This window comes from Podarcis tiliguerta (genome assembly GCF_965153285.1).
Source record: "Podarcis tiliguerta genome assembly, chromosome: 5".
In the NCBI taxonomy this organism is placed as follows: domain Eukaryota; kingdom Metazoa; phylum Chordata; class Lepidosauria; order Squamata; family Lacertidae; genus Podarcis; species Podarcis tiliguerta.
The window spans coordinates 92938089-92955264 of NC_139538.1; the positions used below are offsets into that span (position 1 = coordinate 92938089).

General features: G+C 42.3%; 1 protein-coding gene across 1 annotated transcript in view; it reads left to right on the forward strand.

Moving 5' to 3' along the window:
- SEMA3D (semaphorin 3D) overlaps window positions 1–12728 on the forward strand; it is a 182790-nt gene extending 170062 nt beyond the window's left edge. Inside the window, exon 18 of the mRNA XM_083440752.1 lies at window positions 10409–12728. Coding sequence (XP_083296878.1) covers window positions 10409–10834 — 426 coding nt within the window. The 3' untranslated portion in view covers window positions 10835–12728. The remainder of the gene's footprint in view (window positions 1–10408) is intronic.
- The last annotated feature ends 4448 nt before the right edge of the window (window positions 12729–17176 follow it).

A 17176-nucleotide genomic window follows, 5' to 3' on the forward strand; every position in this document is an offset into this window, starting at 1 on the left:
ATAAACAGGACTGTTTTCAAATGGGCAACTACCACTGAAAAGGCCTTGTCATGAATCAATGCCAACTGGGCACCACCACCAAGGCGTCACCTGTTGATCACAGAGTCTAAGATGGTTGATGCTGGGCAAGGCATTCTTTTAGGTACTTTTAGAGTTTTGCATGTTTTACCTTGAATTAGGCCTAGCAGCTCCCTGGCAGCCAATGCCGTGCTTTCGGACCAGTGGCACATGATCCGATCAGGTTGCCCAGCTTGCCAGCCTAGCAGCCACATTGTGCACTAGCTGCAGCCTCCAGACAGTCTTCAAGGGCAACTCCAGAGCTTTTATGGAAAAAAGTCTCCCTTAATTAGAAGGCATTATATTTCCCTTTGAAAATACAAAAAAACACACACACACACAAACAAAAACCCAACAGTTATTCTATTCCATCTCCAGCAGCAAGCTAATTGAACTCACAGGTCCGTTTTGTGGCAGACAGTAGAAGAAAAGAAAAAAATGTGTTTGTCTATCAGGAAGGCTAGAGATTAATTTTAGAAATGTGTTTGGTACAGAAACAAGAGAACCAAATGACATAAATATTATTTTTCTCCCTTTTCATTTTTTTTTCTTCCTTGTGTAACTCAAAAACTTTTCAGCGTAACTTGAAAAACTTTCACACTGCACTGTTAAATTTAATTTGTTATATTAAGAAGTGCTGGTGATAATGACAAGCATTCCTGAGATTGTTGGATGAGGGGCTTGAAAAAGTCTGAGTGATTTAGAAATGATGCATATTAATGTTATTAGCAACACAATTACCTACTTTTGACCTCAAAAAATAGGGTGAGTTTCAGAATGGCCTAAGAGATGAAAGCAAAAATGTTTTCCAAAAAGAATTCTCCGTTTGCCCCAGCAAAAATGCATGCTTGCTTTTTGTTTCCATGTTGCATTTAACCTGCTTGTAGCCTTTATTTTACCTCCAGCGCTTTTGTTGATTAATGAAGGAAAGCAGCCTTTGAAGCCACTCTCTCCTCACAGACAGGTGCAATATTTTAACAGTGTAAGAGCTGCTGTGGTTTGTAATGATGGGAGCTTTCAAAGCATGCCATCCACAAAGGGCAAGTGGCGTTGACCTAGCCAGATTGTATGCGCAGTTCTGCATCCTCTGTTAATTTCTTTCTTCACTGCTTCAAGGCTTTCTGTCCAGAATTCTTAAATATGACTCTCCAGTTTGGACTGAGGAAGGCAATTAAAATAAATGGTATTTTAGTTCTTTGTAATTATTCTAACATTGTTGTTTAGCTGTTTAGTCATGTCCAACTCTTCGTGACCCCATGGACCAGAGCATGCCAGGCACTCCTGTCTTCCACTGCCTCCCGTAGTTTGGTCAGACTCATGTTAGTAGCTTCGAGAACACTGTCATCTCGTCCTCTGTCGTCCCCTTCTCCTTGTGCCCTCCATCTTTCCCAGCATCAGAGTCTTCTCTTCTCATGATGTGGCCAAAGTATTAGAGCCTCAGCTTCAGGACCTGTCCCTCCAGTGAGCACTCAGGGCGGATTTCCTTAAGAATGAATAGGTTTGATCTTCTTGCAGTCCATGGGACTCTCAAGAGTCTCCTCCAGCACCAGAATTCAAAAGCATCAATTCTTCGGCGATCAGCCTTCTTTATGCTCCAGCTCTCACTTCCATACATCACTACTGGGAAAACCAGTAGTGATGTATGGAAGTGAGAGCTGGACATAAGGCATACTTAATTTATGAGACAAATGCATTCCAATCTCAAAAATGATTGGCAATTGCAAGGTTCAGGGAAGACAAATTAGGAATTAGAAAACATATTCCCTCAAGGAATAGTGGTGGCCAGTAAATAAGATAGGAACCCCCCCCCCCCCAAAAAAAAGGTGCATCGAGTGTAGGTCTACAAACAGTCTGCAGCTGCAATTATTAAAGAGAGCATGCAAGCATAGATGCAATTTACAACTAAATACTAGGAGTAGAGCAGCATTGTTGGCTTACCGTCCTGTATATATAATATCGTTATTATTATTATTTTGGGCTAGATGACCCTTGGGGTCCCTTCTAGAATCATAGAATCATAGAGTTGGAAGAGACCACAAGGGCCATCGAGTCCAACCCCCTGCCAAGCAGGAAACACTATCAGAGCACTCCTGACATATGGTTGTCAAGCCTCTGCCTATGGACCTCCAAAGAAGGAGACTCCACCACACTCCTTGGCAGCAAATTCCACTGTCAAACAGCTCTTACTGTCAGGAAGTTCTTCCTAATGTTTAGGTGGAATCTTCTTTCTTGAGTTTGGATCCATTGCTCCGTGTCCGCTTGGCTGGAGCAGCAGAAAACAACCTTTCTCCCTCCTCTATGTGACATCCTTTTATATATTTGAACATGGCTATCATATCACCCCTTAACCTCCTCTTCTCCAGGCTAAACATGCCCAGCTCCCTTAGCCGTTCCTCATAAGGCATCGTTTCCAGGCCTTTGACCATTTTGGTTGCCCTCCTCTGGACACGTTCCAGTTTGTCAGTGTCCTTCTTGAACTGTGGTGCCCAGAACTGGACACAGTACTCCAGGTGAGGTCTGACCAGAGCAGAATACAGTGGCACTATTACTTCCCTTGATCTAGATGCTATACTCCTATTGATTCTAACTCTACAATTATATAGTTCTATGATTCTCTATTATTATTTCCATTACTGGAGACAGAAAACTGGCCTAAGACAGATCCAACAGTGCAGTGGCTGGGCCATATGGTTTCCTGCTCTCTCTGCGATGGTCCCCAAGGATATCTCAGTTCAGAGAATGTCTTGTTCTAGCAATAGTATTTGAGCTCTCATTTCTTGGTGTGGTACTCATGATCATGGGAGCTGGAAGGGGGCCGTTTCAGGAATCGCCACCCAAAAGTCACACCTGTATCTTGGAGCCCTCATTTCAGGGAGAAGGTTCTCTGCGGGAATTTGTCCCTGGGGCTGCCTGGGAAGCATCTTTAGGTAAAAATGATTGTTCGGATTGGCCCTTCTTCATGACTTGATTGCACCCAATATGAATATGAAACTATGTATACACATGAAGTGGGCTTTTTCAGCCACGTTATAACAGCTCAGTTATATCAGTAACACTGGAACTGATATAGAAAGGGAATGAATCATAGAATCATAGAGTTGGAAGAGACCACAAGGGCCATCGAGTCCAACCCCCTGAAAGCCATCCAAACAAAACAAAACCAATAATGTGATGAAATTGTCTTTTTTCCCACCTTTTTTTGTCTGTTCTCTGAATTTAAGGGACCATTTTTCATCTGCCTCCCAGAAACTGGTACAAATTAAGCATCTGCGTGAAAGGTTAAAGATCTAGTAGCAAGTAATGAAATGTCAGGTGTTTATGAAACTCCAGAGTCCTGAGAAGGGTGTAAAATAAAGAGGAAAGGCAGAAAGAGGGCTGAACCTCTGGGCAAGCAGGATACGAAAGAAATAAAGGCGGGAGAGGAAGACAGCAGTGAAGTGTTGCCCAAATCAGTCATCATTTCAACCTGTCATAAGATAATAGATAGATGATAGATAGATGATATATAGGTAGATAGATAGATAGATAGATAGATAGATAGATGATAGATAGATAGATGATAGATAGATATGATAGAGCAACCACAATTCAGGACCATTTAACACAGTAGCCTTCTTTTTATTCTAAAATGGGACCACATCACATGTGTTTCATCAGTTGCAGTTCTCTCTTAAGTGTATAAAAGGTAAAGGTAAAGGTACCCCTGCCCGTACGGGCCAGTCTTGACAGACTCTAGGGTTGTGCGCCCATCTCACTTAAGAGGCCGGGGGCCAGCGCTGTCCAGAGACACTTCCGGGTCACGTGGCCAGCGTGACAAAGCTGCATCTGGCGAGCCAGAGCCGCACACGGAAACGCCGTTTACCTTCCCGCTAGTAAGCGGTCCCTATTTATCTACTTGCCCCCGGGGGTGCTTTCGAACTGCTAGGTTGGCAGGCGTTGGGACCGAGCAACGGGAGCGCACCCTGCCGCGGGGATTCGAACCGCCGACCTTTCGATCGGCAAGCCCTAGGTGCTGAGGCTTTTACCCACAGCGCCACCCGCGTCCCCTAAGTGTATGCTTTTTGGTAAACCTGGATTTGCCTCTGTAATCTGTGAACAAGCCTCCAAAACAGGTTGTAGCCAAGACTGTTTTATCCATCGTAAGCGAAAAATGAGATGGGGAGTTATCACATATAAATATAGTAGTTGAATAGTAGCAGGGGTGCTGTAGGGGGTTAATGTGTGAGGAATGATAGGGCGGTTGACAAACAGAGTGAATAGGGTCACAGACCCTAGTAACATATAGTTGACCTGTGGAATTCATTGCCAAAAGCTGGCTTTGTAAGATGAAACAAGTTCATGCAGGGTCGGCTTATCAACAGCCAATAACAATAGGAGCTTAATAGACATTTCATGTTCATCAGATCTCTTAACGCCCAAGAATGCTCTATCATGTTCATTCCTTGATGACTTCCCAAAAACGTCTGGCTGATTGGAAGAAGGGTGCTGGACTCAGTGGCCTTGGTCTCATCCAGCAGGACCCTCTTCTGTTAATTATTTCCCACTTGCCTTAATGTTATCATCCATGCTCCCTTCATACATCAAATGACTGTCAAGTCCAGATTTCTTGGTCCTGTGTTTATCTCACTCAGGCTGTCCCTTGGATTCTTCCAACCCACTAGATCAAATCTAATCTCTTTCTATTCCTCTTTTCACTGAAATGCTTGTAAATATTAGCTGAGGCAACAGTGCAATCATTATTGATTCATTAGTTTCCTTTAGGGCTGTCACTCAGTTAAATAAATCTTGGCCACTTACTTGTATGAGTTTTAATCAGATAGAGCAGCATAAATGTCTATTTGGATGAAGTTAACATTTTTCCTTTGTTATTAGATGATACATCAATGTGTCGTGATTCTTCCTTGGGGAAAACCACACACAAAAGGTAGCATTCACTTTACCAGTGCTACTGCAGAGTTTTGTAAGCCTCCTTTTCCAGACTAAGAGTTCCTTAGCTATAATGTCTGAATTTCATTTCTGGGATGCATATACAAATTCAATCGCTCCCTGCTCATGTTCAGCCCAGAACGCTACAGATTTACAATCCTACAAAATGGATAAATGAGAAACCAGGGAGAGGAATTTAACCAAGGAAAGAGAAGAAAGGATAATAAGTAACAGATCACTAAATTAGATGAGCTGCCCCACAAGAAGAAATTGCGCACAAAAATATCCCTTAAGATGTTTCCTTCTTAACATTGAATTGCATTACTTGGCTTAAGCTTAGTGAAAGAAGATACAGATAGGAGCCACAATATTTGACAGATCAATAATGCTCTCTACTTTATTTGAAGAGGTAGGCCCTCTTCAAAACTTCCCTTTCCACATAGTTTGGGTACAATCCAGGCAAATTTAAGCACTCTCAAGACCCACAGACTTCAGCTGGAGAGAACTATGCAGCTACATAGTAGCTCCCCCAACTCTCTCGTGTGGCCGCTGGCTAATAATCTGGGGGCTCTGGATCCAGGTCTGGATTAACCATTAAGTAAAATAAGCACTTAAATTTTAAGTGCTTAGCGCAGGGGTAGGCAACCTAAGGCCCATGGGCTGGATGCGGCCCAGTCGCCTTCTCAATCCGGCCCACGGACGGTCGGAGACATGAGTAGAATGTGTGCTTTTATCTAAAATGCATCTCTGGGTTATTTGTGGAGCATAGGAATTCGTTCATTTCCCCCCCCCCACCCAATAGTCCAGCCCACCACATGGTCTGAGGGAGAGTGGACCGGCCCCCTGCTGAAAAAGTTTGCTGACCCCTGGCTTAGGGCATCAAAGGATGGGGGGGGGCACCACAGAAAATTTACATTGCCGTATTTACCATGGAACATACAGAGCAGCTGAACCAGGTTCCGCCCAAAAAAAGGCTCCGGCAATAAATGAAAACATTACATACCAATAATAATAATAATAATAATAATAATAATAATAATAATATAGTTATAATAGAGATTAAGGGCTAACAAAATTAGAATTTGGTAACTGGTAAATTTCCCCACAGTCCACTGAGGCTCATGGGATCATTCAGGAGATAACTTTTCTTTGTTTTTTGGCGGGGAGCAAAATATTAACAGCAAAGTTTTGGATGCAATTGATGTGTCAATTTGCAATGAAATTAAGCCCAAACTTACACATCATTAATTTAGATGCCACATGCTATATTTTTTGTGATAACTGATAAAGGAATCACCCTAGAGTTTCATTTTGTTTATTACCAATTCTAAGGCATCATGTAAAAAGTGAATGACAGTATATAATAGTGTGATTCTTTTAAGTTTATTAAGGCAGTGTTGTTGTTTTCTCATGTGGTGGTGGGCAGTGACTGTAAGTTCATTTCATCACATGACACAAAGGGGCCTCACAGCCTGTATGCACATGCTGCGACATGGGTTCGAGTCCTGCTGACACTGATTGATGCTTCCCCAGAGGTCTTGAACACTGATTTATCAGCTAAGCTTCAGCACTTCCACTCATCTGTGCATCATAAGTTCAGTGCCACAAAAAAATGTGAAAAATAGGATTCAGTCATGCTGAACTTTACAAAATAATTGCAGAAGACAATATTGAATGCTTTTCCAAATGAAGACATTTTCTTTTGTTTATTTTTAACATTAATGGACTCAAATTGCTCAGCTGAGCTTTCATTTTCTCAGGTGAAGAATATTAAAAATCCCAACAGAACAACTTTGAAGCAAGGCAGCCTGGGTGTCTTATCTCTACTATGTATAGAAGCAGATGTGTGGCGCAAGATTAGTTTTGAGGATCTGATCAAAGATTCTGCAATTAGAAAAAGTTGGAGATTTTTTAAAAAATATAAATAAAGTGGAAGTATACGAAAATAAACATTAATTTCCTTCTTACTGTAGGTTTTGTTTCCAAAAAGCCAATTTTATTTTACAGTTTATTATTGTTTCTATTTTGAAGTAGATATTTATGGGGGCACCAAAATCATTTAGGGCCTCTAAAAGTCTGGATCCGACCCTGTCTGGATCTCATTGTCCAAAGCCACATTGCAAGTGAGGGGTAGGACAAAACTGAAGCCGGAAGCCCTCCCTGGCTGCCAGCTCCATTCTTAGTTACTGGATCATACACACATCCCTTTCCAGCAGCTGTCTAGTGGTCTGTGATGCAGTCAATGGGTCGGCAGGGTGGCATCCAGACAGCTGCACAGATCTCTCTCAAGCCATGGTTCAGCTTGCATGGTAGCAAGCCAGGCTGTGTATGTATGCATATTGTGGAGGGAGAGGGGGAATTGCCCACATATTTTTCACATAAAGAAACAGTGTACAGTCTACCCAGTGTGAATAAATTTAATTTAGCCATCTTCATGCCCCCTGACTATATTCCTTCTGAAGTTTGCTAGAAAGGCACATGTGCGCTTCGGGCAATTTTCCAGCTTCACTTCTCTTTCTCTCTCTCTTTTCCCCATACGCCCTCAATTTTTTTAAAAAAAGAGTAAAGCTTTCACAACAGCCCTGTGTCTCTGAATAGTCCCCTTGTACAAGGAGCATGGTGCTGAGATTTCTGAAGGGTCCCTGCTGCTGCTGCATGCTACAGAATCAGGCTGAGCTTTCTTCCCTCCCTGCTTTTCACCCTGTGGGCCTCAGTGTGGCAGTAGAAGAACGCTGCGCTGCCTTCTGCAAGCCACTTTATTTCCCTGACACACTGAGACTTCCAAAGGAGCATCTTTGTGAGCCGTAAGCCAGGACAGAAATCCCTAAGGGAGCTGGGCATGTTTAGCCTGGAGAAGAGGAGGTTAAGGGGTGATATGATAGCCATGTTCAAATATATAAAAGGATGTCACATAGAGGAGGGAGAAAGGTTGTTTTCTGCTGCTCCAGAGAAGCGGACACGGAGCAATGGATCCAAACTACAAGAAAGAAGATTCCACCTAAACATTAGGAAGAACTTCCTGACAGTAAGAGCTGTTTGACAGTGGAATTTGCTGCCAAGGAGTGTGGTGGAGTCTCCTTCTTTGGAGGTCTTTAAGCAGAGGCTTGACAACCATATGTCAGGAGTGCTCTGATGGTGTTTCCTGCTTGGCAGGGGGTTGGACTCGGTGGCCCTTGTGGTCTCTTCCAACTCTATGATTCTATGGTTCTTACATTCCCTTGGCCACCAAGCCAATCTTCCTTAGCCCTCTGTTTGCACTTTGGAGGGGACTGTGCTGAGCAACCTTACAGAGATCATCCATGGGGAATCTTTTTGAGCATTTAAGAAAAGCACTATATAAAGTATGAGTCGTCGTCTTCTTCTTTGGTGATCACTCGCAGCCGAGTAAGATTGTCTTCCATAAACACGGTTTCAACAATGAATCCGTAAGTGACTGTGGAGGCCAATTCTGGATCCACACGTCCTTCCACGGTGGGGACATTGGTTTCTGGGCGGGAGTTGATCACGGTGTGGATTTGCCAGGCATGCCTTCCTCTTAGCACATTTCTCCCTTTCATCCTGAGTTTGAGTGTCTTCAAAGTCCATGACACCTTTGGTAAAGGTTGTTCTCTAACTGGAGCGCTCGCAGGCCAGTGTTTCCCAGTTGTCAGTGTTTATACTACATTTTTTTAGATTTGCCTTGAGACAGTCTTTAAACCTCTTTTGTTGACCACCAGCATCATGCTTTCCATTTTTAAGTTTGGAATAGAGTAGTTGCTTTGGAGTGTGTGAGTAAGTTGCCATTCAACCCTCTGGGACTGAGAGTGCTGGCAGGGTTGAACTGAGTGACCAGCCATGGCTGCAGCAACCATCTTGCCACTCTCACTGACCAGGGTAGAAGTGTGGGGAAGGCAAGAAAAATTCCTCTTCTCTGTCAGCTGCCAGGCTAGCACAGCAAAGGAGCCCTGGTTGTGGCTGCTGTGGTGTCACAGGACATGGGCCTTCACAGGATCTGCCCCTCTCTGCACATGAAGCACACTGTTTCTGAGGCTACCACCAGCAGGGATAGTCCCAGCAGTAGCTTCTGTCCATTTGGGGAGAGGCTGGTAGAGGCAGCTCCAATTGTTCCAAACCACCTCTGGCAAAGCAGATCAAGGGTTTGGTTTCCTCTGCCTGTGTATGATTTGTGAAAACCACTGTAGGAATTGCATACATCCTATCGCTTTTTATAGGATCTCATCTCAAGCAGTTTACATTGCAGTGGGTTGAAGCTGCTTCCCAGCTGCAAAAAACTGTTCCAATCTTCCTGCTCCGGATCAGGACCACCAGCTTGAATCGACCTGCTCAAGTTAAGCATTTCCGATTTGGCAAGATTATATCGTTTCATCCTTGTCTTCATTCACTGACAACTGCCTACCTTTTCAGTAACAAATTCTGACATTTTTGTCGTGTAACCACTATAATTATTACTTGAATGTTAAAATGTCAGGAAATCAAATGCTGGCTTTCACATCAGGAAATGTTTACTGCACTTATGTCGATTACAAGATGGTTGTGGTTTTCCCGTTATTTTTAATACTGTGTATTCTGCGTTATTAGCAGGCTTGAAGACAAACTGTTTAATACCTCAGTGACTGAAACATATGAAATCGTTAATACGAAAAATACCATCCCCACCCCCACCCCCAGGACACCAATTGGAATTTGAAAGGACGAGGGTTCAATATGAATTCATAGCATGATTTTGGAAAACTAGGTTTAAAAACAAAACAAAAAACCATCGCTTCTGAATGCCACCCCAGCAGTTTGAAGAAAAGTAATCTGTTCATGAACCTGATCTCTGCATTAACCCCATGACTCCTGTTTGCAGCACAAACACCAACAAAACACACACTCTTGTCCCAGATGCAGGCACAGTGGACTATATGAGATATTACACTTCCCATTTCCTTGCAGTTTCGGTTCCTACATTTTCTCGCCTCCCCCCACCTTCTCTGTGTAGACAGTAGTCAAATTTATCTCTCCCCCCCCCCTTTGGTGCAAAAGAAGACAGTTATATTGTCAAAGGTGTATTTGTACCTTAGCAGCCAAATGAAGAAAATGTTTTCTGTATGGGATAGACTTTAGAAGGGTTTTCAAGAATGCCAGCACAGTGTCCACCTGGGCCAAAAATCTCTAGTGTACGAAAGCTGAACTTTTAGGCACAGCAACCTGCTTTAAACAAGATGCCAACCACAAGGTGAACTAGTTTAGATAAGGTGTATGGTGGTTAAAACTGAAGATGAGCAAGGAAAACTTAACTCAGACCTCATTGGCTCCCTGTTCTGTGACCAGATCTCTTTGTCAGCTGTTCCTTCTCCACCTCTGGCATTCACTGCAACTTACAGAAAACTTTCTTTTTGTTTCCATAAGCCTTACAACAGTCTTTGTTTCTTTCCACCCACAGCTGAAACCGGATGAAAGGATCATCAAGACAGAATATGGGCTGTTGATTCGCAGCTTGCAGAAAAAGGACACGGGGGCCTACTTTTGCAATGCTCAGGAGCACACCTTCGTGCGAACCGTTGTGAAGTTGAGTTTAAATGTCATTGAGAATGGGCAGATGGAAAGCTCCCAGAAGACGGAGGACGAAGAAGGGCGAGGGAGGGATCTGCTAGCGGAGTCCCGGCTGCGGTACAAGGATTACATCCAGCTTCTCAGCAGCCCCAGCTTCAGCCTGGACGAGTACTGTGAGCAGATGTGGCACAGGGAAAAGAAGCGTCAGCGGAACAAAGGAGGACCCAAGTGGAAACACATCCAGGAGATCAAGAAGAAAAGGAACCGCAGGCATCACCAGCCGGCCACTCCACACACTGCGCCCGCGTCCACATAGTCTGCATATTTTATTTAAAGAAATGACTTTTTTTTTTGCAAATGAGAACAATTTTGTTAGTTTTCTGGGCCCTCCCTTTTGATGTTGCTTCTCTCAGAGAGACAAGTCCATGCCTAGTCGTTAATGTATATGAGACCCCCCCCCATAGAAGAATACACTAGCAATGCAGGAGAGACTTCTTCAGGACTTGTGTGCTGTTCCGATGTCCCCTGGTTTCAACTGAGATGACTTTCTTTGCATCTCAGGCTCCGGAGAGTTAATTTATGTGACGTACCGAATGGCTGCTCTGTTGTTTTCTGTTTAAAAACATGGACAATGGGCTGATTGAAGAGCCGCTAGGTTTCACCGCGCCATTTCACAGCAGGCTGATTAAAGTGTCGGGGTTTGTTGAAAAGAGCCATCCCAGATAGGCATCACCCTGCACCAAAACTCCTTTGGTTTAGATCAGACCTCTGGGGCTGAGCACACCAACCCTTCCCAGGGCATGATCCAGCACATTGACCCTGTCTGTGGAGGCATTGACACATAGAAATGGACACCAGGCTCCATTGACAGCAGCGTGTGAGGGAATCATCCACACAGCTGACAAAATTGGGCCCTTTCTGTTCCTTCCTAGGCCTAAAGTTGTAGCCTGGTAAGTTGTAGGTTCTTGGCCAGCTTCTTGGTCATCCCTCAAGGAATGTCCCTCCCAGGACCTTTACCACACAGGGTCTCATGGGACATAGGTCCACTTTGGTATTTTTTGGCTGGGTGGACAGGACGGGTTATAGCACATGCAAACAAATGTAATCCTCACTTTTTCGGAAGACATGTAGAGCTTCGTTCCTTAGAGTGTAAGTAGCAACCAGTTTGAAGGCCATCTGCTGAGGTGACCTGTTGACTCTAATTGGACCTGCCAGCGAAGATGCTCAAGAGTAAAATTCCTTAAGAAGCCAATGGGAGTTATGCACACAAATCCCATTAGTTGGTAATGGGATTTTTGCCAGCACCTCTCCTGTCTGCCTCTTAAGACATTTTTACCCATCTGTAACACACCACCTCTGCTACATTAGACTCCTTTGTTGGTTTGCATTTGCTTCTTTGATACAAATGGCAGCGCAAATAAATCCGCCAAGGAGAACGCCATTTGCCAGCAAACCTGGCAGAAGCAGCCTTTTCCTTAGCTGTGTATTCTTTTTGTAAAGGTCTTGTGCATTTTAGAGACAGGGGTGCATTGGGGAAATTAATGCTTTATATTTTTATTGAAATGAAATGAAAACAACGTCCATGTGTAAATAACGCACAAGTTAGAGTTGGGCAGCTTTGTAATTTTGTAAAATATTCCTAGTTTGTTTTTAACTTTTCTGTTGTTTGGTAGACTCCATTTTCCTGACAGAATTCAGTTTTTCCTCCAGGAGAGCCTTGTGGCCATGTAGCCTTTTGGCATCAGTGGAGCTGGTTTATAACGCCCAAATTGAGATCAAACAAGAGTCGCATCTCATCATCTCAAGGCTTGCCCCTACACTGAAGTGCCTTCTTGCCAGTTTTCCTCCTTTCTGCTGCCCCCACCCACCCACCCTTTTCGCTTTTCACGCCTTTTTGGGTGTGAAATGACAAATTAGCTACTTCCTCACATGGAAGAAAGCTTTGATGGATACCAAAAAACGACAGACTTTCCTTGTTTCTCATGCATTCTACTCATCTTGGGAGCAAAGTCTATGGGAAAGCCATATAATTGGCAAACCATTCATTAAAGCAAATTCATTAAAGCATTGACTCTCAGCTCTGGAAAAAATTAGCAGTAGTTATCGTCTGTTGCTCTGTATATGTACCTACATTCCTTCTGGTTAATAATTGTACAGATGCTTTGTGTTTTGCATTTGTTTTTTGGATAAAGGGATACGCGTATGGAAAATATGGATGTTAATGATTCACATTGTCGTAATTCCCATTAGAAAATTAAACCATGCTGGGCTCTTGCTCATAACTGATCTTAAAGGGCTTTGCACCTGCTCCCCCTAAGTTGTGCTGCACTATAGCCCATATAGGCTCCTTAAAGGTTTGATTGTACAGGGGCGTTTTGAACCATCATTGCAATATGGGGTGTTGGTTTTTTCCCCAGGGTAGTTTTCTTAAAAAAAAAAAAAATCATTAAATGAGCATTGGGTCATTTAGACCCCCTATTAACATGGTGGTGCATAATCAAGTTAATTAATGACTCCAACATGATGGACACTCTAATTTAGCAATATAGCTGCTGCTTTATAGCACTGGCGTAGTGTGGGTTGCCAGTGCCCGGGACAAGGCAAGTGTTGTTTTCTGTGCAAGATTCAGTTGAATGGAGGGTGGGTGGAATCTCCAAGAAAGATAGAAGGAACCTGTGATAATGGGGCTATTACAAATTCTTAGTACCTTTTCTTAAGGTTTTTGGCTCCACAACAAATCAATATTTTTAGTACAAATGTTCAGCATTTTAGATATTAGCAGGACTTTGATTGTCATATCAGTTTAGTAATTTATTTATTTTTTACAAAATAGGATATTTTTTTTTTAAAAAAAGAACAACACACAATCAAAATGTGCATGATATATATGAATGACACAGCTGGTTTTAACAGGATCAAACATTTCAAGGGGCACTGGAGGCCACTGAAGGTGTTAGACAAAGCAAAGGATATTGAGGAAGAAGGTCTTTTAAAAAGCCATTTGCTTATTATTCAGTCGGCAATGAAGGTCAGGCCTAAGGACTGTAGATCTTGAAAAGGACCTCAAGGGAAACAGAATGAACACAGGAATTTGAGCAATTCCAATGCAACTGAAAAAATAAATGGCTATAATAAATGCCCCAAACATGCTAAGAATGTCATACAATAATTTCTACCATACATTGCAACCACAAAAGTGCTGTGCAAGTTTCTTTAATTATGTTAAACCAAAGCAAAAACAATATTGGACCATCCTGCAATGACAACACACAACAAATAACTCTGGGGAAAATCATGAAGGTTTTTGTTATCACTTGCAAAGGTTATTCACATAAAATCTTCCTAAATCAAAATTTTATGTGGGGGCACAAGGGAATCATGTACAAACAAAATATTTGCAGGAATTTTGTGAAAAAAATAATACTGGGTTGTTGTTGTTTTTAAAAAAACAAATAAATTTTGTTTGGGGTGTGTGGTGGAGAAATGCACATCTCTTGAAATATACAAATTATATGTTTCCACATATATTGGACACTTCTTTTAAATTCTTCCGCTAGTAAAGTCCTTTAAAACATAGCAGATCTTGTGAGTAATAAATGTCTTCTTTTGTTTTATATGATTCTCCTCCTTTGATTTCAAAGGTAGTGGTGGAATGTGGAATTACTCTTAGTTTGAGCCGTGACCTGCCTCAAACTGTTATCAAAAAATCTAGAAGTTCCAGGGGGATACAACATGTTGTTGTTGTTTAGTTGTTTAGTCGTGTCCAACTCTTCGTGATCCCATGTAACAGAGCATGCCAGGCACTCCTGTCTTCCACTGCCTCCCGCAGTTTGGTCAAACTCATGCTGGTAGCTTCGAGAACACTGTCCAGCCGTCTCGTCCTCTGTCATCCCCTTCTTCTTGTGCCCTCCATCTTTCCCAGCATCAGGGTCTTTTCCAGGGAGTCTTCTCTTCTCATGAGGTGGCCAAAGTATTGGAGCCTCAGCTTCAGGATCTGTCCTTCCAGTGAGCACTCAGGGCTGATTTCCTTCAGAATGGATAGGTTTGATCTTCTTGCAGTCCATGGGACTCTCAAGAGTCTCCTCCAGCACCAGAATTCAAAAGCATCAATACTTTGGAGACCAGCCTTCTTTATGGTCCAGATCTCACTTCCATACATCACTACTGGGGAAACCATAGCTTTAACTATACAGACCTTTGTTGGCAAGGTGATGTCTCTGCTTTTTAAGATGCTGTCTAGTTTTGCCCTTGCTTTTCTCCCAAGAAGCAGACGTCTTTTAATTTCGTGGCTGCTGTCACCATCTGCTGTGATCATGGAACCCAAGAAAGTAAAATCTCTCACTGCCTCCATTTCTTCCCCTTCCATTTGCCAGGAGGTAATGGGCCCAGTGGCCATGATCTTCGTTTTTTTGATATTGAGCTTCAGACCATATTTTGCGCTCTCCTCTTTCACCTTCATTAAAAGGTTCTTTAATTCCTCTTCATTTTCTGTCATCATGGTTGTGTCATCTGCATATCTGAGGTTGTTGATATTTCTTCCGGCAATCTAATTCTGGTTTGGGATTCATCCAGTCCAGCCTTTCGCATGATGAAGTCTGCATATAAGTTAAATAAGCAGGGAGACAATATACAGCCTTGTCGTACTCCTTTCCCAATTTTGAACCAATCAGTGACCTCCAAATGTTTCAGACTCCAGTGCCCATCAGTCCCATCCCACCTCGCTAGCAGGGCCCATTGGCCAAGGCTGAGGGGAGTTGTACTCCCAGCTTCATCCAAAGGAAACAACATTTGATACCACAGCCCAATGCACGCACATACATCTCGCTTGTTCAACATTTTGTAACTCACAGCTTCAGTGTCTCCATTGCACACACACAAAACTTTTTTGAGGCAATAGGAAGTTTCTCTCTCTGATGTTTCCTCTGGTGTAACTCATTCACACATGCAAGCAATCGCCTAGAACACTGTTTCTGAATCTCATTTCAAGAAGAAAAGGAGCAACAATGTGGTCGTTGACCTGGATCCATCAATAGGAAATGTTTGAGATAATATATAGGTAAGTTTAGTGTTACCAGATCCAGAAATTGTTTCCTTTTCTTTTGTTGTTTAGAGCGCAAGATCAGAAAAAAAAGAATGTTTAGGAATGACGTAACCTTCCCTGTTACAGCATTACGCATGAGAAGTGTGAATGGTCTGTTGAGCCTTGTATATGTTATTCCAGTTCTCTGGCAAGGCAAAGTTATAGCATGTATTTAATGTAAATATATACATAGCAGATTTGAAAATATTTCATTGGCCACTTCATCTCACCTTGCCATCGACGATTTAACTGGAACCAAGAGACCTTTTTTAAAAGCAAATTATTCCAAAAACATCACCTGGCGAATGTACAATTCAATGATATTGCAAGTGTAAATACAGGTGTAAATCATTTGAGGACAAAGGAATCACACTTGTAGAAGAAAATCGATACCATATGGCTTTTTAATCTTTTCTATTACATTTTTATTATTAATTTTTACCTTGTGTGGCTAATATTCCTCTGCAATAAGCTGGTATAGTTTAGCCAAGGTGTGAAATCCGTTCATTTCTGGGTTTATTTGAAAGTAGTTAAAAAACAAAAGTTGCACAGCTTAGGAAAGATTGCCAAGGTGTTGCAGTGAAACTGGTCTTTTCCTTTCATGTGTAATAAGGCTGGTTCCTTTACCTCCTTATTGTGAATTGTTTGGGAGCGTTCTTCATTCACTGGCTAGGCTTTACCCTATTTCATTTTTTAAATAGCAAACCCCTATGCTCTCAATGTTAATATAGAACATTGCCCATAGAGACCTTAAGGGGAAAGAAGGATCTAGTGCAATACTACAGTTTTAATGTCTTTATATAACATGCAGAGTGTTTAAAACGATATTGTGCACTGAAATATATAATATATTTTATATTTTTATACATTAACCCAAGATTGGTGGAGAGTTTCTCTTTATTATCCTGCTCTTCCTTTCCCTTTAAAAGCTCACATTTTTTCCTCATTTAAAGCACATCACTTCTTCGCTCGGTGGCCTGATTTAAATCTCCAAGCGGCTAGAGTAGCTAAATTTATACAACCTGGCACTTTTCTTATTTCGGGCCCTATGGAAAGGCAAAGGAGCATCGTAGGCCAAGAGTTGAGGAGGGCTAGTAAAAAGTTTTGGAAGGCAATAACTTTCATGAACTCATTTGTGAGGCTGCTTTCAAGTTGAAGCCAAGCTGTCTTGTAGCTTGGTGGCGCATTAGATAACGTTGCCTTGAGTAACTAGATAAATAATTCTGTTCCATTTTCACTCAGGTTCTCCCTCAGACAGATGTTCAAATAAAATAAGCATTTGGAGATTTTAAAGAAAGTTGCATTCTAATGTATGGAGGCCTTTACAAGGGTAGAGAATGTTTGTTTCTTTAGCTGCCGGAGTGATGTAAGAAGCAGAAAAAGTGCTTCTGGTGCCTTTTATTACCACTGTGGGTTGCTGGTTAATAGCTTTGCCTAGGCAAGCCAAGAAAATCATAGACAAGTCATAATATTGGAAAAAGGTCCAGACAAGTCTTCAATTGGGTGGTGTTTCATATCCACACACCTTGGCCTCTGCTAGTACTAACCACTCTTCTTGCTATGCTGCTGCTGCTGTGT